At 33.0% G+C, this 27,550-nt stretch overlaps 1 protein-coding gene across 2 annotated transcripts in view; it reads left to right on the forward strand.

Annotated features, from left to right (window-relative positions):
* The window catches only part of LOC114334512 (palmitoyltransferase ZDHHC8), a 102,151-nt gene extending 86,393 nt beyond the window's left edge, over window positions 1-15,758 (forward strand). Inside the window, exon 9 of one of the 2 annotated variants that reach the window (XM_028284563.2) lies at window positions 14,497-15,758. In XM_028284563.2, coding sequence (XP_028140364.1) covers window positions 14,497-15,106 — 610 coding nt within the window. In that variant the 3' untranslated portion in view covers window positions 15,107-15,758. Of the gene's footprint in view, window positions 1-836; window positions 11,129-14,496 lie in introns of those variants that run through there. The other variant, XM_028284564.2, reaches the window with a different exon arrangement.
* The last annotated feature ends 11,792 nt before the right edge of the window (window positions 15,759-27,550 follow it).

A 27,550-nucleotide genomic window follows, 5' to 3' on the forward strand; every position in this document is an offset into this window, starting at 1 on the left:
TATTTTTTATACTGCTTTTCATACCATTTTCTTGTTCGCCTTCTATTTCTGCTACACCGTATACTATAATATTTTTCTTTCTTACTTCTCTTCTAGCTCTTCTATTCTTTTTTCGTGTGCTCTATTTTCTGATTTTAATGCTAAATTTTTTGTTATATTCTCATATCTCTCTCCTCCATACTATCTAATTTTTCACATATCTTACTTTGGTGTAGGCTCCGTTATACATATCCTTCATGAGTTTTACGTACTTTCTTGTTTATTTTGAGACAGTTGATAGAGAAATATGAAGATGTATAAGAAAGAAATGGGTTCCTGGGAAGTACGTAAGGCTCATGAAGGATATGTACCGTTCGGTAGGTATCATGGAATTTTTAATAACTTCTTGTTATAAAAATTCTTAATTAGTTAGTTTAACACCTTGGCGGACAATGCGTCAAATGTATAAGCAAGTGTTGTGACACATTACATCAATGGAAATTAGACGTCTCTAGACGTTCTGTCCGTCAACGTGTTAATAAACACGTAATTGTAAATAAATTTGATATCATTGATCTTAAATTTGATCGTCTTTCTATGGGTTACATGTACCTTTACTAGGTGATTAAACTTTGAAGACTAAAAATATTCAGTGGGAAGTTTGCAATTATTGTCGCCGCGTATGTTTTCAATATTTGACATTATTTTAGACATATTCGTAACATAATAAGACGCTAAACGTATATTGCTTTATAATACTTAACATCAAGCTTACTCCTTTATTGCTAACCTCTACTACCTCCACTCATTCTTTTCGTTTTTGCTAACTGTTTTTTTTTATTTTTTCTTACACTTAGGTAATGTGTTTCTAGTCATGCATGAAAAGAAGGGATATCTACCTCTACTTTTAAAGAGATAAAAGTCCACTTTTAGGATTCGAAGAGCATGTTGATATTTATTAAAACTTTCTCCACCGTAGTATTTATAAGTCTCGCCTCAGACAATCTGGTTTTATACATTTTTTAATAATTGTACATATACTTTTACTTTTTCGTTTTATTTATTGTTAAGGAAGATTCAAAACGTTAAGTTCTAAAAACGAGTGGTATATGCGGGGAAACAAAAAGATTATACGACTTTTCTAAAGATCTAACAAATTTGCATCACTGTTGTAGTAAAGATATTCGTGGATTCGCTACAAAATACATATAGTGGAGTCAATGAAGGTTTTCACCTCCGATTTCGTTGAACCTTCATCGATTTTCATGGAAATTTGTGAGCAGTTAGAAGATACTTCAAGGAACAAAGGTGACATGATGCCAACTTGCGCTTTTACCCTGGGGGTGGATGCCACCCCTTCTCGGGGGTGAACTTTTTTTTTAATAAATAAAATACCAGAAATCGATAGAGCGGCAACTTCTAAGCAAAATTTGTTATATTAAGTTATTAACGTAAATCAATACTTTTTGAGTTATTAAATATCAAAAATTTTATTTTTTCTTAAAAAAATGCATGTTTTAAAGCTGTTTTTCAGGTATTACTCAAAAACTATAAGCTTTTGTAAAAAACCTATTATTAACAAAATTATAGATAATAAAAAATTTAATACACTCCCCACTTAAAGAACTAAACTAATGTTATTTCAAAGTGGGTTATGGGTAATTGAATGTATATTTTTTTCGACGAATACTCAAATCTAAGTATTCAAGCTTACATAACGGGAAAACGATGCATTTTAAAATAAAACATACGCCATTTCCACAAAAATTAAAATTTGTAGCAATCCTCACAATAATTTCTTTATGTTAACATAGTTAATGATTTCAACAATTTTCACCGGTGTAGAATGCATATTTTTGAAAAAAAGATACAATTTAAAAAAATCTGAATTTTTAAAATTATCGTACTTTTCATTTTCTTTTGATAATAACTCCAAAAATACTCAATATACGTAAAAAATATTATGTAACTAAATTTTAGTTTTTTTTTGTTCCAAATACTTTGCCCATTTTACTATTTCCGTAGAGTAAAAAATACCCGAGATAGAAGCGTTTAAAATTTCAATTATGCTGTGAGAACCATGTAACCGGGGCCATTTAACCTTTTATTGTTAAAAAAGTGAAAGGTTTAAAAGACTAATTTCGACATGATTTAATAGCTCTTAGAATAAACTTTTAATTAGTTTTTAGGTGAACCTGAGATCTTAAACATTAACGGAGTTATTTACAAAAAAACAATAACATTTTTTGGAAAAATTTTTAAAAGACACATTTTGAAACATTTTTGGTGCATAAATTTTAATGCTATCAACTTGTACGAGGGCTTATTTGATAGATATTTTTATGAACTTTGACAAATGGTTATTAAGTTTATGCTATAAAATGCATAATTTTGCCAGTATTTAAGCTTGAATACTTAGATTTGGGTACTCGACGAAAGAAATATACATTCAATTACCTATAACTTACTTTTAGTTAACATAGAAAGGTTTTTCTAGTAAGGAGTTTATTTGATTTTTTATTAGCCTCAATTTTGATAATAATAACTTTTTTGTGAAAACTTATAGTTTTTGAGTTATTTATGAAAAATCGGTTAAAAGCATGCATTTTCTCACGAAAAATCAAAATCTTTGATCTTTAATAACTAAAAAAGTTTTGATTTATTTTAATAACTTTATATAACAAATTTTACTTATAATTTGTCCCTCTATCGAATTGTGCGGTTATTTTTAATAAAATAATTTTCACCCCCGAGGAGGGATGGCATCCACCCCCACGGTAAAAGCGCAAGTTGGCACCATGTCACCTTTGTTCCTTGAGATATCCTCTAACCACTCACCAATTTTCATGCAAATCAATGGAGGTTCAACGAAATCGGAGGTAATAGCTCATATCCGCCTTCAGTAACTGCACTAATAATTATCTATGTGATTTATGTAACTTTTCAGTCGAAAGGGTTGTTTTGTCGAAACCGGAGATGTGTGTACAGCGTGTAACATTCTTTATTAACATCAAGTTTATGTATCCAATCGTCGATACATCATGTCTCATGAACAACTATCTATTGACGATTATAGTTCCCTGTGTAAAATCTTGCCTAGTGTAGATGCGGAGTACCGAGTGAGAAACGATCTTACATATCCCCAATCGCCATTGTCAACAAGCTCCCATTGAATCACATTAAGTACTGTGACACACCGGACATTTTCGGCTATCTGTATCTGTAGAGTAGTGAGAGTGAGTCAAGTCCCAGAGTACTTAGGCCACAATTGACCCATTGTGCATCCTCCCAGGGAGCTATCGTCCTTAGCTCATTGTCCATCCTGTCATTTTCAGAAAGGTGGACAAGCATCAGAAGATATATCTTTTATGTGGGCAGGTGTAGGTTAGGGCTCGTCGAAAACATACTCTCGTATTAACGATAACTCCGGACATTCACGTATAACATACTCGACAGTTTCATCATCTCGTTCACACTTCTTGCATAGAGGTGTGTCTACTAGCCCCAGTGTATGGAGTATTTGCTTAGTTGACAATGGCCACTTAAAAAACCAACTGGTCAAGCGTAGGGTTGGAAAACTCTCGAGAATGAAAAATTAGAGAATATTCTCGAGAATATTTTTGATATGGAGAATTTTCTGAGAATGAACCCCATGACGCACTTAAGAATATTGTTGAAGATGAAAAATAGGCTTTTGAAATAGACGAAAAAACAGTGTTCTTTGTATTGTATATAAAAAAATACAAAAACAACAGAAAACACAAAATTTCTTTAATAAAAAAATGAAATTTTCTTTCTGGTATGATAAAAGATGAGACCTCAGATTCAGAATCTATTTCTATCAGTAGCTCATCCTAGTCATCTACAATCTTCATTTTTCAATGTACTGATGAGTTGTGGGATTTTGTTTCTCACGAGTGGCCAGCTTAGTCATGGATTGGTCTACGTCTAACAATGTTAAATTGTGAGCAATAAAAGTTACCTTACGAGCCCGTTCAGCAGTGAGCCAGTTTCTTCTAGAGGAGTGGATAAAAAATGCTTAATATATCAACTACTATTTTAGTTAATTTTGTTCCGAAACATGTACCTTTTCACCATATGATTAAGTCTAGTTTTTCAATTGATTTTACAACGTATGATTTTCCAAAAAATCCCTCCTTAGACCGATAAAGTGCCAAATCTGCCATCATTTCAGCTGAATCATCACCATATTTTAAAGTTGTTAAATTATCTACGAACTCAGTTTCCTCAACTTGTTCTTCTCTGCTTAAATGCCATTCTAAATAATTGCACGTTAATATTGCACCAAAAAATAAATAAATATGGACACTGTAAACACCCTTGCTAGTGGTTCATGGGATTGGCAAAAACAAGATACCTACAGTCCGTCTAATATACTTACCGTTGCACGTCATTATCTACGTTAGAGATCTAAGTTGACATAGTTGCCAAAGTATAAAAAAATCCTGAATTCATTTTAAATCAAATAGATCACATAATTATTGTGATGTGGATTATACAACAAAACAAGTTAATATTCAATGTAAATAAATAAAAACATTAGAAATAGAAAACAAGAATTAAGTTATAATCTTACGTTAAAGTTAATAATAAAAACAATAAATATAATAAAACAAATACGTATAGTAAAAAATAAAAACAAATCCGAACTGTCAAATCGTATCGCAAAGTGTATCACAACTGTCAAATAAATGTTACAAATGTATGCCAAAATGTCACCTTCGTTCGATTACAGTTACAGTATGTTCCGAACAAAATGTGCTTCATAAAAACGCTTTGTAATCCATTTATACAAATTAAATGAAACATATTATTGTGTATTTCTTTAAGTTAACATTAATAGAAATCTTCAAATATTATTTCTACGCGTATATAATAAAATATGTCTAGTGGCTGTAATTCCAGTGTACTCGGCAAAATGGTTCAAAAATAGAACACACCTACCGCCTAAATATTTCGTGTTGGTATCATGTGACGTCGCGGGCTAGGACGCGGATGACTTGCAACGGTAAGTATATTAGACGGAGTATACATATTTTTTAAATTATAATAATTTGACCCGTATCTAGTTTTTATTTTTGTTTCAGTTTTTGAAAATATAGAAAATTGTTGCCGAGAATATTCTCGAGAGAATTTTCTGGTCTAAAGGATATTCTTGAGAATATTCTCGTTCTCGAGAATATTCTCTTGAGAATATTCTCTTCTAACATCACTAGTCAAGCGTATGGTTTTCCTGGTCATTCCCAAGAACTTTTCTGATACTGACTTTCAAGGTTCCTTAGTGTTACTTTGGCAAGTCTACATTCTTGCCTTTCTTCCCATATTTTCACGGTTTGCCTGTGGTAGTGACATTTGTCAATTTCCGCGATTGTTGTAGTTAACCAGCCAAAAGGATCACCAGACCCTAAGAGCCTTAGACCTGTCGCCTTCCTAGCTAACTGGTCAGTAATGCAGTTGCTTTTATTACCATTGTGTCCTTTAACCAACTCAGGCCATCCGAAGCTTGGGCTAGTGACTCATGACATTCCGTTACTAACCCTAATATGACACGTGGTCTATTGTGGGCTAGTAGCGCTTTTCTTCTGTCTGTGCAGATTATTATATATAGTTTTACTTGGCTATACCTTTTCCATATATACCTAATCCTTGTTGTGACTCTTAGAATGGCATTGAAAATGTTATTGTTATATTACCATGCACGGTGAAGTTGTCACATCTATCTTGTTGTTGCATGTTTGTCATCACTGTTTAAAGAATAACACAATGCGATAAATATGTTATACATATGTTACATGTGTTTCTCTGTATATACCTCCGTTTCTATAGCAGTTATTGACATATTAAGTTTATAGGATTTTATAGAAACAAAGCATTTTTCAGTTCAGTGATAATTATCTAATAACTTCTTCATTTGGAAGATGTACTTTTATAGTGGCCATTTGAAACTTACCAAAACATTTCAAGGAGATTCAGTTTGTGCTTAAATCACGACAGTAGCTTGAAAATATTTTTTGGTAACAGTTGTAATTATTGTAAAAATTGTAAATAGAAATAAAAGGTATATGGTTTCTTTGCTTTATATTTTTTTTTTCAAAAAATTGAAATCTACAAAAGGTGCAGGTTCATTCTTTTTTTAGTGTCTTCTTCGTTATCGACTTTTTCTCCTATGTCCTCAATTTTCTAACTTTCTTGTCTCTCTTTTATATTTATACATACAGTTGAGTCTGCGAATCTTTACCCGTGCGTCATCATTTAAAGCACACGAAATAAGTCGATGATAAGTCGGAAATTGAAATTTACTAAACGCAACAGCAAGCGACAGTGACTTGCTGTTGCGTTTAGTAAATTTCAATTTCCGACTTAGCATCGACTTATTTCGTATGCTTTAAATGATGACGCACGGGTAAAGATTCGCGGACTCAACTGTATTGGTTTTTATCTTTATTTTTTTTGTCTCTGTGCTTCTTAGTTTTATCTTTCCTATATTTCCAACTTTTTATTTCTCGTTCTCTTGTGACTAGTAAACTCTTGTGACTAGTAATAGAGTTTATAGTTTCTCGAAACTATAAACTCTTTTCCTCACAGACATATTAAGATCAACAATAAGTAGTGTAGTTTGGCAAATGGGTTCAGTTCCCGCAGTCATCACAAAAGAAGGAAAAAAACTCATTTTATTTTTGTTTGTATCCTTGTTTGTTTACTTATCTATCCTTCAAATGTTTTGGTCTCTTTCTTTCCGGTGCTTTTCCTATTGTCACCACTTATTTCTATATTCTCATCATCCCACTTTTCATTTACTTCAAGGTAAATATATGATATTATCATCCCTACATTTAGCATTTAGACCAATACTCTTACTACCAACTTACAGGTAAATATTTTTCTATTGCTTCGCACACCTTTTTAAGAATATTCAACACCTTTTGTGGATATAATTGTAATATATATGATCCTGTATATAGCATTTATTTACATTTATGGATAGATATTTTATATATTCAAACTTCTAATGATTTAGCAGCTCTCATTTCTGTAATTACGTAGTAAATCTTCTTGAAAGTTTCTCTTTCAAAAAATCCTATGGCTACATAAGCTTCCTAAGATAGAGCAGAGAGTTTTTGTATATTTGTAATATAAAAACAACAGTTGACACTTGACAGTTGTCACAACGTCACAAGTGATATTTGACAATAGCCAACTGACATCTGAGACCTACAATGCAAGAAGGCGCATGCATTTTAACGAATATATACTAGATAAGGAAGATATATACAATATAATAAATCTATAGATTTATTATATTGCGTAATGAAATAGTTATTTATGAAACAGTTCGTGAATTATGCTTTTTGCGCACTCACGCGATGTATAGAGCACGAGCGAAGCGAGTGCTATATATCGCGTAAGTGCGCAAAAGGTACTTCACGCACAGTTTCATACAATATTTTATCTACGATAAACAAATAAAAAAACTGCACCTCTTCGTCAATGGAATACATTTCTATTCTACAATTTTTAGAACTTTGACATTTTAAAATTCAAACTTCTTTCAAACTAGAAAACTGTCAAAACCTTTGTTGTAATTTATTGCTCATATGTCATCAAGTCATCACCATGACAACGCGAAACTAAAGGATATTTGATTATATGAAAGTGTGCCACAAAACAGTGCGAAAAAGTAAATCCCATTTAAAATACATTGTTACTTCAAGCATACTTTAAACCCTTCACGTACTGCTATCTATAATGACAGTTTTCACAAACTAAAAACTTATACATTATATGAGATAGAGTAGATAAAATAATTTATAGATAAAATAATTTATCTACTCTATCTCATATTATGTATAAGTTTTTAGTTTCTGAAAACTGTCATTATAGATAGCAGTGCGTGAAGGATTTAAAGTGTGCGTGAAGTAACAATGTATTTTAAATGGGATTTACTTTTTCGCACTGTTTTTTGGCACACTTTTATATAATCAAATATCCTTAACTTTCGCGTTGTCATGGTGATGAAATGTGAGCAATAAGTTACAACAGACAGTTTTGTGGTTTGAAAGAAGTTAGAATTTTTAAATATCAAAGTTCTGAAAATTGTAGCATAGAAATGAATTCTAGTGACGAAGAGTTAGTTTTTTTATTTGTTTATCGTCGATAAAATATTGTATGAAACTGTGCGTGAAGTACTTTTTGCCAAAATCCCGACATGCAACAATCCCCGCATAAGCAAAAATCCCGACCACTACATTTTGAATATTTATTGTTTCCTTTTCAAATGCAATACCAAATCATATTATAGAGTATTGAAATTGAAAAATTAATTACTTACTAATAAGTACGGGTACTAATTATTATGTATTTTAAAAGAAAAAAGTATTAAACACTTCATTTTATAATATAAAATCTATACTTACTGAAATGGAAGGTTGTAAGTGAAATGATAATATCTATTATATGAAAGTAAACTTGAATTCAGGATTTTATTATACATATATATTATTGGACTATATGTATATTGGCAAAAAAATAATTTAATTCATATACCCATGTTAGAAATTTTATTTAGAAAATTAGTTCATATTAAATGGTAAATACTTTTGCTTAGTAACAAAAAATAAAAAACAGATAGCCATAAACAAAAAACCAGAAATAAATGTAATTATATGTTAAAAAGGAACTTATCAAACCTGTCGGGATTCTGGCGTGTCGGAATTTTGGCCTGTCGGGATTCTGGCGTGTCGGTATTTTGGCCGTCGGGTTTTGGCTGTCGGGATTTTGGGGTAGACCCATATTACCCATCGAAATTTTTGCACATAAGCCTCAAAATCTTGCTTCGTAACTGTGTAGAACAGTTTCCTTTCAGTTAATTTAAGCTTTAATTTTGTTTTTAAAATGTTTTGTTCGCTTACTACAATGATCTTTTAGATAATCGTTAACAATTTTCGTAATCAAATCATATTCAAAATCAGTTGTAAAAATGTGGCTAACTTCACTCAAAATGATTGTCATCGGGCATGTCTGCTAGTAGATTAGGTTATTTTTATTGTTAAATGCAATTATAAAGGGGCCTTCTAACCTATTGTAAAAATATTTTGTAAAAACTAAATCAAAGACTTATGTAGCTATAGGATTTTGGCAAATGTACTTAAAAACAAACAAACGGTTAGTATTTTTCAACAAACAAGACAATTAATTACGTCATTGGTAAGTACCAACGGCCGAACAGTTGTTGGACGTTGGCACGTTGTTGATCACAGCTGTTGCTATTTACCAAGAATGATATTACGTAAAAATCATTACAACAATAGCAAAACAATCGTGGTTGTGCGTCATAGATTCGATAATCTCGTCAATAAATAAATAGTAACAATATGGTTTCAAGACAATTTAAAACATTTCTTCGCTAAATTTATGTAGTTATATGTTATATCGTTTATATGATTCTAGAAATCAATCTCGTTTCACACGAAAACAAGTAACAGGTACATTATGGTTCTTCTTTTTTCACGAATATATGTAAGACAAATACCAGTACAGTCATGGTGTTTTTACACTCATGGTGTTTTTACAGTCCGATACTTCAATTTTGATATTTGAAAAGGTATCCCAATGTTCTGTCTGCGTTGAGCCTGCCTTTGTCGCTGATGTGCATTTCCTTTCAGTATACAGTAAAACCTCTGTTAACCGAAATAATTGGGGGGAGGCCATTTCGGATAACAAGAATTTCGGTTAAAAATAACATTGTTTTTTGTATTCTTCTTGTATCAAATTACGTAGTATTTTTGACAAAGTTGGTATTAACAAATACTATGAGGTGATTTTGTAATAATGTGTTTTATATTTAATTGCGTTCTTTAGTCGTGTAAAACCAATGTTGACGATGTTGACAAATTAACATCGAATTTTTTCCGTTTTGCGATAAAAGTTTATTGAAACTGTCAGCCGTTTCGGTTAAACGATGTTTCGGTTAAAAAAGTTTCGCTTACGTAGGTTTTACTGTTTTTCTCTACACAATATCCTATTCATATTACGCTTATTCCGTGCTAGTTTTTGCCCAGTTTTCTGTATTCATATGTTTATAGTTTATGGCTCTTTGAAACATCGGTTCGATCTTTCTATGTAGTCTTTGTGATCAATATTTTATGAGTTCAGATGAGATATCTCCAGGACCGAGCCGTGATATGGCTCGGTCTTGGGCTGTTCTATAAACAGCTTCCATTCCTTTCTATCCTTCGCTTTGGTTTTCCAATTTCGTACTCTTAATACTCGTTAGTCATCTTCCACCTGCTTCTTGCTTTGGGCCCGCCTTTTTTCTCACTTCTTCTGCTCTTTGGTTGTAAATGACGGCTCCATCTCGTTCAGTCTCTCTAAGTAGTCTAGTCACCGCAGCCTGTTTATTTTGATGGACTTACCAATACTTCTTCTTCTTCAAGTGCGATCTCCGTAACGGAGGTCGGCAATCATCATAGCCATCCGGACTTTGGAGACGGCTGCACTGAAAACTTCATTTGATGTACATCTGGATGTCATCTGCATACGCTAGTATTTGTACACTCCTGTTAATAATGGTTCCTCTTGTTATTCCACATTCGCTAACAGCTTTCTCTAGGGCAATGTTGAATAAGAGGCATGATAGGCTATTTTCCTGGCACAAGTCCTAATTGTTTTTATAAGTTCTTGATACTCCGTTCTGCACTCTAACCTTACCTTCTACTGTTGAGAGGGCTTCTTTCACTAAGTGTATTTGGATATTGAATTCTATCATAGCGTTTCTGTCTACACTGTCATAGGCACAAACAAATGGTTATCTGATTATGGAATATTTGATTGATAGTTGACTTTTCTTTGCGAAACCCACACTGGTATTTGCCTATTATATTTTATACAATATCCCGACTGTCGATTGTAAAAAATAGTTTCAAAATAGCGAATTAAAATGACATTTGGTAGTATAACCCGATCCATCGCGGATTCTGCTGCCAAATTCGAAATTTGACAACAGCGGAAATATGACGCTCGACTCCGGTTGTTTTGCGTTCAGCGTAGAGGTATGCTTTTGCGTATTAAATAAAAGGTGATGCAGCTTTGGCCTAACAAAGAATATTTTTAATAAATATTTGTGAACGTTTTTGTATTTATTTGTTGTGTTAGCCTCGAAAATAAAATACTTATATTACTCAAAAATGGAATTTGATTGGTTTGAGTTTGTTACTATGTGAAACTAGATATTTCTTGTGAAACTGTATACATTCAGATTCTAGTATAAAAAGCTGTCCAGATCAACTCACCAGATCGTCCAAGGATAACCAGAAAAGTGCATGGCTTGAAAATAAAGAAATTCGTAAAGTCCATATTTAGCCAAATAAACCAAAAAAATTACTGAATACGAGCAATTGGTGTATCATCATCATCACATATTTTATGTTCTTGCTACTGTATATGAATCTTTCTCTTCTCCTTTTTTTTTTCACTTTGACCACTATCAGCTCTGTTTATTTTGAAACTTCTTTTATGAGGTTTGTCCAAGCAGTATCTCTAATAATATTGGCCATCTTTCTCCACGTTGTATCGAGATTTTCATTTTTTAATTCATTTTCATTACTATTTTTCTCTTTAGGGAATGTATAAAATATTTATTATTAATTATTTTAATATTATATAAATATTAAAATTTATTCATATTCACATCTAGTTCTCTTGGTTTTTAAGAGCTGCTTCTCTTATCTCTCTGCAGACATTGTCAATCAAATTTTCTATAATTTTACTGTTGATCACGCTCAGAAAATTTTGCTGACCCCCTTTCAAGCCATCTGCCCACCCATAACGTTTTTGACGAACTGATTTTCTCCCTTCTATTTTCCACCATAATATCTTCTACAAGTCGTTTATATTCTGTAAACTATTACACAACAGATTTTTTTGTCTATAATTAAACATTTATTTGATTCTTCTCTACTCCTCACTTTTACTCACTCATTATTCACTTTCTCCCTTACATTTTCCACGATAATTTCTTGTAGAAGTGTTCCACAGTCTGTACAATACTACACCAAAGTTTTCTCGATCTATTAACAAACATATTATGATTCCTTCATGTTCCCAACTGGAACACTTTTCAGATCGAAACAGTTTCCATACAGTTATTTTGCTCTTTTATAATTTGTCCCATCCAATTCATATTGTTCTGTCTTGACAGCTGGAGTGGGTCAGTCCATATCTCTAAAACACTCTTCTCATACTGCTGAGATCAGTTCTTTTCGTCCTTTTCAGTCACTCCTTCATTTACATCTCCCTCAATGCACGTCCTTTTTCTATCTGCGTATCTTTCCTTGTAAAGCACATACTGTTTGGATATTGTATTTCTGATGCGTGGTGTCCTGTTTGCTTTCAATATCTCATACATCACAATGACAATCTTCGTTGGTCTCAGTATTGGTTATATGAAGAAAATTAATGGTTGGGTTAGCGGTCTCACTATGATTTTCATTTCATTAATGAAGTCTTTCTGACAGTAATTATAGGATGATAAGAAGGAAAGTTGAAGTTAGTGGTACACTAACAGTTATTAAAAATCAGGGAGAAATAAAGAACGACAAGGTACTAAAGCTGTGAAATCATTTGCAAAATTTGTATTTGTAGTAATCCAGTAATAAAAAAAATATTTGATGTCTCTTTAGAGTTCACGGAGAGCTATAAAATCGTTAAAAGACAGAAAAGAGGACAAAGAAAATTCAGAAAGCAAAAACCATTTTATAATAATAAAGATGGACTCACTTCAAAGTAATTATTCAAGAGATCTGCTCGTTCAAATCAGGGCGTAAGACTGAAAAAAAAGTTAAAAAACAACATGAGAACTTACTCATTATTTGATCCTTAACGGAAGGCATTGAGACGCTAGAGAACTAGAAAATATATGAAATATAGATGAAGGCCATACGTTAGAGATCAGCAGAAGAAAAAAGAAGAGGGTTATTTCTTTATAGAGATTGGACAGTTTTTTAAGCGTTCCTAATAATAAATAAATGCACAAGAGGTAAGACAGGCAATTAAAATAAGTCGGTAATCATAATCGAAAAGGTTTAACATTTAAATTATGTGATGTACGGTCCATTTTTATTTTTAACCTCTCACATGTATCAGTAGTTCATATATAAGACAACAAAAACACAGAGTACAAACTATAACGATGAATCTTTTTTATTTTAAAATTTCAAAAATATATTTATAAAAAATAATTTTCAATTTGTTCTTGTATATTTTTTATACTGATCAATGCATTAATTGGATTGCTGTGATCTTGGTCGCACCACATTCGTAGCGAATAGGCATCTGAAGAAGAAGATAACATCGTCAGTGAATCCTAAATGATTACTCATTTCTTCGTCGATGTTTATTCCTCTCATTCCAGCCGGATTTCTTAAAAGTATATCCAAGCATGACCGTGAACAGTTTTGGTGATATGGTGTCGCCATGCCCTGTTTTTGTAGATGGTATAAATGGTTTAGGACTATCAGTGATCCATTCTGTACCTATTAAGTTTCTTCAGGATTTGTCCAAGTTTTTCAGTATCAAATGACTTCTGGAATGAATACTAAGTTGATCACAGTTTGATCTTCCGTATACCACAGTTTCTCAGATTAGACATCGTAACTTCAGTACATCGTATCATCAGTATTTATTTTATATAAATCCAGCCTGTTCTTGCGGTTGGTAGGAGCTAACTTTTTTCCGTGCCTTATTTTACTTCCTATATCAGTTTTAATTTGGAGTAATACAACTGATGGGCTAAATATTCTGTACTAAAACTTCATTGTGTGACAATTGGATATAGGAATTGAGGCAATACTCGCAATCTTAAGTTTGTATTTTAATAGTTGTTACATAATCATGGAGCGACCGGTTTCGAGGCTTACAATTTATGCCTCTTCTTCAGGCCCAATACATAAAGTCTTCACAATCACAAACTACAAGATATCAGTTACGGAAAATGTCCTACAGCTAAAGATATTCGTGGAAGTCACCACTGCTGTTTTGATGGGGCTGGTGACTTTCACGAATATCTTTAGCTGTAGGACATTTTCCGTAATTGATATCTTGTAGTTTGTAATTGTGAAGACTTTATGTACTGGGCCTGAAGATTAGGCATAAATTGTAAGCCTCGAAACCGGTCGCCCCATGATTATGTAACAACTATTAAAATACAAACTTAAGATTGCGAGTATTGACTCAATTCCTATATCCCATTGTATAATGGACCCGAATTGGCAACCCTTTCATCATTTTCATTGTGTAACTTTAATTTGGAAAAGCCTTGATAGACAGTAATAAAATATACAGTGTCAATTGTGGGATTCAATTAATAATTGATCTTGAAAGAAATATACAAGAAAACTGCTCGCAGCTTGTTTGGTATTATTCGAGTTACATGATTTTTGAAGCAGCTTCGCTTGTGTGGATTTGTACCGGCTAGTAAGTAGTTGCTTGTGCTATTCACAGATCTAACCCAAGTACTCCGACTCAGCCTCGAAGGCCCGACTTCATCGGTGTGGTTTACTCAAACCAAACCCCGCACTACTACGACTTCCAGTCCCAGGATAACCCTGTCCAACGTCAGATGATGCCCCAAGGCTACGGCAGCCCCCAACGTCGCTTCATGTCGGAAGGTGAACTGGTAAGACAAGAGGCGCAACTCTCCTATCCCAGATCGAACAATACAGTGGATAATATACGAGAATTAGCGAACTCTCCTCAGAGGGGTGTTTACATGTGGAAAGACACTTCACCCGGATACCCTCCTTCAGACTTTTACCGATCTAACCCCACTAGCCCGACGCAGCAGTATACAACCGCCCCTAGAACGTACCACCCCGCCGCTAGAGGCGGTATTCCCGTTTACCCGCCACAAAGTCCTCAGGTGCATAGAAAACAGTTAGGAGCGGGTACTCCCACCGTAACGGACAACAGGAGAAGACCCATGTCGTTCGTGAGGGCGTTGGAGATGTCCGATACGGTGGAGACCTCCCAATGCTCGGGGCACATGACCCAACGGCCCCCCACCCCCGATCGTACTAGTATTTATGACATGAACTATGAGATCTCGGTATAGGGCAGGTGTAGGCACTCTCGCTACGCCGAATGAGTGCATCTAGTTTCTCTGCATCAGAGATTCAGGTAAACATTCCGTTTACTAGTGTTTTTTATTTTGTTCGCGATCTGTGTCATGGATTTGCAGATGTGATTCTCGTTGGCAAACTAATATGTTAATAAAAATCTACGAGGAAATTAAATTCCCGTAGCTGGCTGCATACCATAAAGCACAAAAAATAGTTAAATTCATTTGTAAAAGGTATATTTATAAAAAAACGTCAAAAAATCACAGAACGTTTTCTGAATAATAATTCCATCATCGGTGCTTATTACAGGTCAAAGTACATGCCTGAGCCACCAAGATATGTGGGTAAAAACTCTTTAAATATTATAAAGTTTTTAATTGTTTACATTATGGTATTAAAATAGATGTGACGTTTAAAATATACCTGGACTTAACTTCAGGTATTACAAGATTCTCCCCACGTGGGTTGCAATATCAAGATGATAGAACCTCATACAACGGACTTCAAGTGGCAACTGAATACCTTAACTTTAAATATACCTTTTACAAAGAAATTTACTTGTTTTTTAATATGTTAACGATTCGGCTACTAATAATTTTAATTCTGATATTATGTATAAAATAATTAATAAATTTTTAAGCACTTTTTGGGAAGTTTTATTATGAATTGGTTTCTCGTATAAGATGTTTTCGTATACTTTAGACGGTCCATTCGTTCAAAAATTGTTTTCCCTTTGTTGGGAAAATCTGACTTTTCGGCAAGATCACACTCACTTTTGAGTGCCATTATAGTATGCGGTCTACTATCGCGGTTCTGCTATAGCTTGCAGACTACCGAGGGATGCGGTGTATAACCTGTATTCTATTACAGCGCCAGAAAAAAACTTTACAAAGTGAATAAAACGCATTAATCAGATGAATTATTTTAATTTTAGAAATGAATAGTTTCTCATATCAATTTACTATTTTAGTTTAAGCCAATTTTGTGGCGTATTCCTAACTAATAGTAAATTGATATGACAAAGTATTAATTTGTAAAATTTAAATAAGAATTCTTCTGATTTATGCATTTTATTCACTTTGTAAATTTTTTTGCCAGCATTGTATACATGTGCGTCTAAACAACACCATAATTTTTTCTCAGAAGGGTTTGCACACAATAATGAAAGACAACAAACCGTTTTTAGACTAAATGTTTATTACTTGTGAATACGTATTTTTTTCTACAAGAATTTTCTTACATTTCATTATATTCAGCAAATCTTTCAGGAATTTTCAGATTGTGATCAGTAGACTGCACACTATAATAGATAGACCAGGTATCCTCGACTGCATCCTGGATGTAGACCGCATACTATAGTAGCACCCACTTTTGTTGATACATTTAGCTGTTGTGATTGACAGTCAAGCACAATAACTCAATTCATTGACTATGATCAGTATGACAATCTGGAAGGTCTGCAAAATATCTAGCCTAGAAGGTACAAAAACTGTCACGATATACTGCCTGCAGTCCTTATATTGTTATATGTACAGTACCTGCCAACTTACTTATTCTTATTAAGACTTGTTCCGTACTTGAACCTTCTCTAGATCTGTTGAGAGCAATTACAAGAATTGAAGGGCCACGGGAAAGAACGATCAGAGTCCATTTTTGGTCAAAATTTAAATATTGGCACCATATTTTAGCTTTTCGTGGAAAGAATCTAACCATGGTTTCGTTTGTACAATAACGATCACCGTACGTTATAATTAAAAATGTTGAATTTAATTTTCCTCTACCAAAATATACAAACTAAAACTTTCAAACTGGATTTGCACAGAATGAGCAAAATGTGACTGATCGTTCTTTCCCGTGGCCCTTCAATTGTTATCGAATGACAAAAGTTTAAACACATATCCCGTCAGTAGTTATAATTCTGATAGATAATATATTGTACGACTCTAGTCTGATGTATTTTGTGTTTCAAAAATTAGCAAATACTTTCGATATAGCTGAGACTCGATATATCTGGTCCTATTGCCCTATATATTCATAGGACGTTCAATCTTTCATAGGACATAGGACTTTCGAGCTATTTGAGGTCAAATCAACACACTTTGAATTAATTTTTTTCCTGACCTATTTAGATTTTGTTAAAATTTAGAGTACTCATAGTGGATGATTAGGTGAAGAAAAATACAAAATTTTAAATTTTTATCTCGAGCCGTTTACCCCGCGACCATACTCTTTTGGAATGGTTGTAGAAGCTGTCCTAATTGAGCTAAAATGCTGTGAGAGGTGTCATTTTGCAGCATTTTTAAAACTTTTTACAGTGATATATACAACATGATATTATGGTAAACAAGTTTTTTTTCAAACAAAAAAATATATTTTGATTAAGATTTTTTCCAGAAAGTACATAAATTAAAATTTTCATAATATTCCTACAAATACATAGTACTGTTGTTAATAACATATTATTTTATCATGGGATGGTGATGGGTTCAACATAAAAAAAATAATTTTACACATTACAGTATGGTGTATGGTGCAAATGAAAGGAATAAATTCGACTTTAAAAAAAATCCCGAGATTTGACAAGCTGCCGACTTTAAAAAAAAATCCCGAGACAGGTCAATTTTAAATTGTAATATTTTGGCATATATACCATGCTAGTGACGTCATCCACCTGGGCGTGATGACGTAATAGATTTTTTTTTTGTAATGAGACTAGGGGTTGTGTGCTAGCTTTTTTGAAAGGTTATTCAATTCTCTATTCAGTAATATAAACATTAATATAATTGTTTATAAAGGGCGGCAAAAAAGAGTTATTTTAATTAAATTATTTGACAAAAAAAAAAGAAGAATGTATATAATTTATTTAATTTAAAATAGATGTATAAATATATTTTAATCTAAATAAATTACATAGGTACATTCTCCTTTTTTTGTCAATTAATTTAATTGAAAACTTTTCTTTGCCACCCTGTATAAACAATTATATTAATGTTTATATTACTGAATAGAGAATTAAATACCCTTTCGAATGAGCTAGCACACGACCCCTAGTCTCATTTAAAAAAATCATCGATTACGTCATCACGCTCAGATGGATGACGTCACTAGTATGATATATATGCCAAAAAATTACAATTTAAAAATAAAAATTGACCTGTTTCGGTATTTTCCTTAAAGTCGGCAGCTTGTGAAATTACGAATTTATTCCTTTTATTTGCACCATACTGTATGTGTGAAATTAATTTTTTTTATGTTGAACCCATCACCATCCCATGATAAAATTTTTATATGTTATTAACAACAGTACTATGTATTTGTAGGAATATTATGAAACTTTTAAATTATGTACTTTTTGGAAAAAAACTTAATCAAAATATATTCTTTTTGTTTGAAAAAATTTGTTTACCGTAACATCATGTATCACTGTCAAGAGTTTTAAAAATGCTGCAAAACGACACCTCTCACATTGTTCTAGCTCAATTAGGACAGCTTCTACAACCATTCCAAAAAAGTAAGGTCGCGGTGTTTTGAATTTATTTGGAAAACTTTACATAACCATATTTCGGAAACGGTTTGAGATTAAAATTTAAAATTTTGTATTTTTGGTTACCTCATTAGCCACTTTGAGTATTCCAAATTATAACCAAATCTGAAGAGGGGTGGACAATTAGGTGTGTTGAGTTGATATGTAATGACCCTTTCCTATTAGTCATTGTGGTGCGCCGTGTCGGAGATGAGAACTTTCTTACCTAGTCTGTACTGCGCAGTATCTGATCTGGAGGCCAATTGAGGTATCATGTCGTCGTACGATAGGCATATCGTATCGTCGTCGAGGTCGAGACCAGTCTGCCTAGTTAAGTTGCTTTTGTTCTGGCATAATTTTGGCCGCGTACAGTAAATCAGACGACCGCTTGGTAGTACGTAGAATCGTTTGAGGACAGTACCAACAACTTGTGGCTTGCAATTAACCATTCAATCATGGATTAGCAGCTGATGTGAGAGCCAGAAGACGAGATATTTTAACACGTTGACGGACAGTGCGTCAAATGTATCAGCAAGTGCCGTGACACTATCTTTTTTGCAAAGTACAGCTGGTTCCAAAAAAAACTGATACGACTCTTAAAGCGTATTTTGTAGAAAATTTAACAGTGTATTTTGAATTTTGAAGGATAAATACTTATTATTTACATACTGTCACTGTCACTGCCAAATCTTAAAATTTTTCAGATAACTTATTTTGTTCAACCTCAAAAAATGGTTCCACATGCTAGCAAAGAACTAAAAGCAAGAATTGTAACGAAATTAGAAGATGGCTGGTCACTATCTGCCGTAGCGAACCATTTTAACGTAAGCAGAACAACAGTTTTTAATATTAATAAAAGATGGAGAGAACAAGAAACTCTCGAAAGAAAGCAAGGTTCTGGAAGACCAAAAATATCTACCGCTCATGAAGATCGTACGCTTTTTGGGGGATTAGAAGAGAATCCTTTTAATATATGATGTTGATATTTATATTATTTTAATATATGAATTATTAACATAATGTAATCAGTTGTTTGTTGTTTGTTTGTTTGTTTGTTTATTTTATTATTTTTCTGTCATAATAAACATAATATAATGTCAGACCAATCAAATACACTGCTCAAAATAATCAAATCTTACTAAGAGTCGTATCATTTTTTTTTTTTGGAACCAGCTGTACAATAGGGAAAAATGCAACGTCTATAGACGTTGTGTCACATTACATCAATGAAAATTAGACGTCTATAGACGTTCTGTCCGTCAACGTGTTAACTGAAATAATTTTTTTCGGGCCGTAAAGACCCGTGTGAACTGTTGTGATGTTTGTGAATGATTCTATCTACTCTCAATCTTGTTGACATAAACGATCGAGCAATTTGTATTTAATTACTAGGCGATGTTGATAAGTTACCAAATAGCACATATCTTCTGAAATATTACTCATGTCTTAGTAGAGAATGTGTAAAATTACTCTTTTTGACAACATAACCTGAAATTATTATTATTAACCGCTATGCAGATAAAAACGTCTGGTTTTGCACATTCACTCAATCAAGATTTGTTGAATATGTTGCCTGTGTGAGTCCATTTCAAGTATTGGAAAATGAAATAAATTGAAAGACTACTCACAATCACTTTTATTTTACCACAAAATGTAATGTTCTGTTTATTGTTATTTTAGCATTTAATTTTGCTGTACCGGAGACCTGATGATGCTTTGTAAGTCATAGAAAGCGAAACCGGCTGTCGGTGATAAAATAAAAGTGATTGTGAATAAGTGTATTAATTTTAACTATTTAGAATGGGAAATAAGCCACAATATTATTAAAAAATGATTTTTATTAACGTTTCGACGCCCAAATCGGGTGCCGTTGTCAAAATACAAAATACTATTAATATAAACAAAAATGTTGTTGCTTAGTAAAAAAATTCTTCTAATAATTTATTTAATTTGACTCATTTATATCGGCAATTCAGATACATATGATACATTTTAAAGTAGAAGACTTTAAAATGATATTGCCAATATTTATGAGTTGCGTTCCAAGAATATCCGTCACAAAAAAAAAATCATAGCATGTGATCTGTCTTTAAAAAGACAACCACATGCAACGGTGACATTAAAATTCTCGCGTTAGAGATCTCATAGTAAATCACGAGGGAAAACCAGGAAAAACCTCGTGATACTATCCCGACATCGTAAGTATTTGGTCTTACATTTAATTTACTCTCAAAATTAATACCAAATTCCGACTTTACTATAATTTTGTTTAAATTATAAATAATATCAATAATACATGGGTATATAAGTAATACTAAAATATAAAATATGTACTAACTCGACTATTGACTTACTAATTGTGGTATTTTCTTTCTATTGACTTCCTCTTTCAGTATGGGTATCCACATCCTACTGCATTCCACCGAGGAATTTGCGACACAATTGGTTTCGTTTAGCATAATTAGAGCCGCTTCTTTGATTTTTCTCTTTTTACTATCTGTTTCTTTCAGGACTATACTTGAATCTCTCCACTGAACTCTATGTTCATTATCCCATGCGTGTTGACATATTTGAGATCTATCAAATTCTCTATTTTTAATATAAGATTGATGTTCACTTATTCTAACGTTTAATGGTCTTGATGTTTCACCTATATAAAACTGTTCGCATTCACAAGGTATTTTATAAATACAATTCTTTGTCCTTTCTTGTTCATTGTTAGGTTTAGTTTTAGATAGAATAGATCTCAATGTGTTGGTTGTTTTGAATGTTGTTGAAATGTTGAATTTATTTCCTATTGTTTTAAGTTTCTCGGATAGTCCTTTTATGTATGGTATTGATATTTTCCTCGTATTATTTCTTGTGAATGTTGTAGGATCCCGTTCTATTCTTATTTCCCATTCTAAATAGTTAAAATTGTAAAAATGCCACAAGAAAATAGCTTCAGAACAACGTGTATTAATTTATTTCACTTTTCAATATCCAATCACGATTATTTGTTTTGTACATTAAAAATAAGATTACCAAGTAATTTGGCAGGTACTGTACTTTAAACAAATACTGTATTTAGCATTGAATTCAAAAATTTCGAACAAAATACCAAGATAAACCGACAAAAAAGTAGAACATTTACCGCTAAACAAATGGAACATCAAAAATATATAATTTAAATAAAACATGTTTTAGCAAAATGTTAGTAGCAGTACAGAAGACAACTTGAATCACTTTTGCAACCTGACATGATTTGTCCTTCATCCCACGAACCTAAGACCCTAATAGGACGTATTGTAGGATGTATGTTGAAAGCAAGTATGGTGTCTTCAATGTATTATTATATTTTATTAAAAAAATAGAAAACATAGGTTAATTTGTTAATACGTTCACCCTTTTTGTAGGTATGCCCATAAAAACAATAATTTGCAGTAGTTTTTGATAAATTTTTCGTTTTTTAAGTTTACGAAAAGTAAATATGTAACTGTATGAAGACGAATTTGATAAACCGCTAGAAATTCACTTAAAAGTTGCAATCATTTCAGATCATACAAAGAGTTTGGATAATTTTTATTTGTAAATTGGGACCGTGCAAGTTCGGCAAAGCGACCTCTATTTCTACGCTCTGTACTTTTTTTCGCACTTTTAATTATATTGGCCAATTATATTAGTCCTGGTTGCTGGATAATTGTCAAGACCATAGTCCAAAGAAATAATAAGAAGAAAAAATAAGATGCAGGTTATGTTTAGCAAACGTAAACAATTGTATGTAGTAAATAAAATCAGTTATTAAAATTCAGTACTGCAAGCAAAATACAATTAATTAAATTTACCTTTATATAATAATTGCATATCATATCAATATTGTGGAGCAATATATAATTTTTCTGCGTCAATGACAGAAGGTATGAAATATACGTCAATTTGACAATTTCAATTGACAATATGAATTATTTAAGATAGATGCAATATTTCTCCGCGACTCGCGCACGGTCGTTTCTCGTTTCCCTTTCCAAGTACTTGCACACCGCGAATAGTCTCATAAAATTAATAACAACAGATGAAACTTTCATCGCCTTTGTTGAGAACCAATTGTCTTCACTTATTTACATTTTTAGGCAATCTCTTGTAAAGTAATAGATGTGTTTCATCTAGAGCTACACAAGTAGAGTCAATGAAGTCAAAAAGTTGGCCAAAATGAAGATTTTTTTGAACTGGAGAAGTAAATAATCCCGACGTTTCTAAAAGCTCAGCCCGTTAAAAAAGACAAAACTATCGCAAGTTCCATTGGTCAATCTTCCACTCAATATCTGGAAGACCTCATCTGCTCCTTAAGACTGCCTTTACTTGTGTAGACATGCTCAGAACTAGCATTCGTATGATGCTTACCACTTTTCTCTTCTGAAGTCTCAGAAATCTCTTCAAGGATCCCTGACTGGTGATCGTGAACGATGTCGTTGGAGATAATCCCAGACTTGTTCGATCGCATCACTGTCCGGCAGAGGAGAAGTCGATTCCAAAGTGTGACAGCTTGTATAGAGCTGGAATTTCAATTGATGCTTGATGATAACACAAAAGCAAAATATAAATCAAACTGTACAACAATCGGATTGATGAATAATCTGATATCTATGTAGCGTCCAGACACATCTCTTATCGTGTCCAGGATGATCTCTTTCGAGCAATCACTGAAATGTTTGTACGAGCAATTCTTATCACTTTATTGTTATAAACAATAAAGCGACTATACAGAACATATAGAAATTGCTGATTTGATAAAAAAGTTTTTGAGCTATTTTTTTAAAAATTAAAATCGGTTTATTAGGCGACCTGGGGAATTATTTTAGGGAGGCTATAAAAGAGGCATTTTGTACTTTATTTTCACATTCTGATCTTTGAATCAAGTTGGAAATATACTTGAGTGACAAAACGATTTGGTCCGTGGATGCTTTTTCGTTGCGTTGGAGAATTTTTTCATTTCCAATTCGAGCTTTTTTACATCTAGCTTGTTGAGGTGATGCGAGAAGTATTTGTGCAACATTCTAAGCAATCGAATAAAACAATATGTTTAGAACCACGGGAAAATATTATCCACACTAGCATCCAGTGAATGAAAATGTTTATTTATTTTTTATTTCATTCATTCTGTTATCCATATTTTTCCATTCTATGGTCGTTTTCATGAGCATTTTTCAGTGCGTCACAAATGATAGAAAAAAAGTTAAGTCCGTGATAATATACATTTATAACGATTATTCTAACATGACATTTTAGTTAAATCTGACAGTTGTCACATTTTATTTGCAATTTGGCATAAAAACAAATCAATTGTGTTTATTACATTTATAAAATGGTATTTTCTTTGATTTGTATAGTCTTATAAATTGTACAGATTATATTCGTAGATGTATTATATAATTCGTAAATAATTTTTTTTCGATTATAGCGCCATCTATCGACAACTAGAATAAATGTTATAATTTTCTGCAGTCACGGACGTGCCCTTTTTTCTGTCACATGCAATTTAACGCGTTAGAAAGAAATCGAAAAACTGTGACGCACTGAAAGATGCCCATGAGAAAAAGAATACTCGTTGGGTGCAAGTTTTCAAGATACATATGTTTTATTTGGCTAATATGTTGCGTCCATCTTGTTTTAAGTGTAGGATCTCACGTTTCCTCTTCCACCTTTTTTCAGAAGCCGCCTGTTATAAAGCACTGGCACTGTAGAAAATTGCCCTATGTTCATCTTTAATTCATTCTTGGTACCCATTCTAGAGATCTGGAACCCTATACTAACTTGTACAGGCCTAGCTGATAGGTGGTCTAGTTGATGGGTATCATGTTTTGAAGTCACTTGTAGTCTCCATAAAATGTTTGCTCCTGCTATCTAATGCTTCTAAAGTAAGAAAGCCTGTTTTCATCCTTAGGTGATTCCCTCTTGTTTTTCGCAGTACTTAAGGTCTTCTAGCGCATATCCGTTCAACGTATATTTTGCCACGTGTTTGACAGAGGATCTAATCCCCCAAAATTCCTTCTTCTGGTAAATTCCATGATTTTGGACTTCTGGTTTATGTTAAGACCATTCTGTAACTACTATCAGAGTACTACTGTTGCATTAACTGTGCCATTAAATTTGCTATGAGCTAGGATGACCAGGTCATCCGCATAGGCCAGAATATATATATGGCGTTGCTGAGTCTAACTATTAGACCATATTCCACAAAGGAGGAGACAAAAATTCCCCTCTGTGGACAGCTTCTGGCTACTTGTGCTAACACGGAATCCCCAGTAACCTTGCATATTATATCACTCGGCTCTTCAACATGCAGTCTATCCATCTGCAGCTTGTTTCAGTGGCGGATCTACGGGGAGAGAAAAGGGGAAATTTCCTCCCTAACAATTTAATGCATATAAGTTATTATTTATGTCGTTTATATGGGCTCCGTGCGTGACCATGGTGGGGATACACGAAACTATGCCAGCGCCCCTAGCGGCGAAATATGACAACTTTAGCGAATAAGAATTGAATAATAATTTTTTTCAATATATATTTCGCTTACCTTATTATTGCCGTTTTGATTTTTATTATTTATTTTTATATTTTCATACTGACTTTCTTTCCTTCCCCGATCTGGTGGTGTATTCCTATCGTCATCTATTTCCATTTTGTGTTAGACACACACCACAAAAGTAATAGTTCAATAGTCCCAGCTAATGTTAAAATCTGGTAATAATTATTCACACTGCCTGATTGATTTCGATATATTATGTACACTTAATTAATGTTAACACCAACAACTAAACTATAACGAAAAAGTGAAGAAAAACTCTTAAAATTGAAATTTTCTTCAGAGATTTTTCAAATATCCGTTTTTTAATTTGACGTTTATTTGACACTTTAACCTATTGTTTGTATAATAAATTTTATAGTGTAGGAAACAGAGGTTGAACCTTGCAAAATGGACACAAGTCCGGTTTTATTTTTTTTTCTAGTATATCAAGGGGTGCTTATTATAAGACTAACTTTTTCTGAAAAAATTTCGCCCCGGAACCCCCATTTTCACCCCTTTAAAGGGGGTAATTTGTGGTTTTTGCGGAACGTAGCCCTTCCTGTACCTTTTACAAAAAAATTATTTTATAGAAATATGAAGAGGACTATATTTTCTACGATTTATTTCCCGACAGCATCTGTCTATCATCCACCGTTTAGCGGGGGTGGCGCCCCAAAGTTGACAAGTTTTTAAAAAAGATGTTTTTAAAAAAATATATTTTTCCCTAACTGTAACGGAAATTAAGAAGAAATCCTGCGGCAATTATTCACAAATAATTGATTGATTTTTTGGTATAGGTTTCACTTAAGGGTAATAGCCCTTTTTTTAATTACAGGGTGTTACATTTTAAAAAAACCCTTTTTATACCATCTAAACCGTTTATGCTAGAGTAAAAAAACCTTCAGCGATTACCCATGTACTGGTACTATTTACAAATTTCTATAATGCACCCCCATTTTTTCCCGGAACCACTCCAAAAAAAAAAAGAATTAATAAATAAAGTGATTTTCTTGGAATCCTTCACACACACTACCCTTTATTAATATCCTTCATATATCATTTTGTGCACGTTATTATTATCCATGCATGGACACCAAAAGCGATTTCCTAGTGCAACCCCTGTAGCCAAAAAAATAAATAAAATGGGGGGTTGAATTTTTTTTTGTTTTTTGCTTTTTGATCCATATGTACATATGCTTCATCAATAGTGCTTTTCAGATATATATATATATATATATATATATATATATATATATATATATATATATATATATATATATATATATATATGGTTATTGCAACATCCCTGCGGAAACCACCCCTATCCTTGAAAATATACTGTAGACACTACCCCTAGACCTTGGCGAGCATGTTTTTACGATTTTCTCATTACCTATGCATTCTTTTTAAACAAAACTTATACAAGGTTAAAGATCACTATTTACTCTAAAAATTAGTTCCTATTCATTTTTTTCGTATAAGCAACCGTTACGGCACAGTGGCGCCGTAAACCTCATATATGCTTTGGCGGTCTCCAGTTTTTGTTTTTTATTTCGTCATCTGTTCGTTTTATTGATAAAGTACTTATGTAAAATAAAACAGCACAGTGTAACCTACAAATTATGACATATGCACATTTTACATTCTTTCCGCCCCAAAGCCACAGTGGTGGCCCAAAATCAATTTTTGCATATTTTCGCCACCTACACGCATTTTATTGCATTAATGCTACTTTAATAGCACAATATTCACCGTTAAGTGGTCACTAAGCAGTGGCGGATCCAGGGAGGGGTGATCGGGGCGATCACTCCCCCCCCTCTCAAACCAAGTGATATTCTATTTAAAGATTATAAAAATATTCATTTATTTTTATAGAAATACTTATATTATTATTTTTATAGGAATGGCGTACTTTTTATGCTTTAGCGACAGTGGCGGATCCAGCATCGTTAAGAGGAGGGTGCCAATTGACTAAATTTTTATAAAAATTAATGAATATTTTTATAATCTTTAAATATAATATCACTTGGTTTAAGAGGGGGGTGTGATCGCCCCCATCACCCCTCCCTGGATCCGCCACTGCTTAGTGACCACTTAAGGGTGAATATTGTGCTATTAAAGTAGCATTAATGCAATAAGATACGTGTAGGTGGCGAAAATATGCAAAAATTTATTTTGAGCCACCACTGTGGCTTTGGGGCGCTAAGAATGTAAAATGTGCATAGGTCATAATTTGTAGGTTACACTGTGTTGTTTTATTTTACATAAGTACGTTATCAATAAAACGAACAGATGACAAAATAAAAAACAAAAACTTCGAGCCCGTCAAAGCATATATGAGGTTTACGGCGCCACTGTGCCGTAACGGTG

The sequence above is a fragment of the Diabrotica virgifera genome, chromosome 2 (genome assembly GCF_917563875.1).
Source record: "Diabrotica virgifera virgifera chromosome 2, PGI_DIABVI_V3a".
In the NCBI taxonomy this organism is placed as follows: domain Eukaryota; kingdom Metazoa; phylum Arthropoda; class Insecta; order Coleoptera; family Chrysomelidae; genus Diabrotica; species Diabrotica virgifera.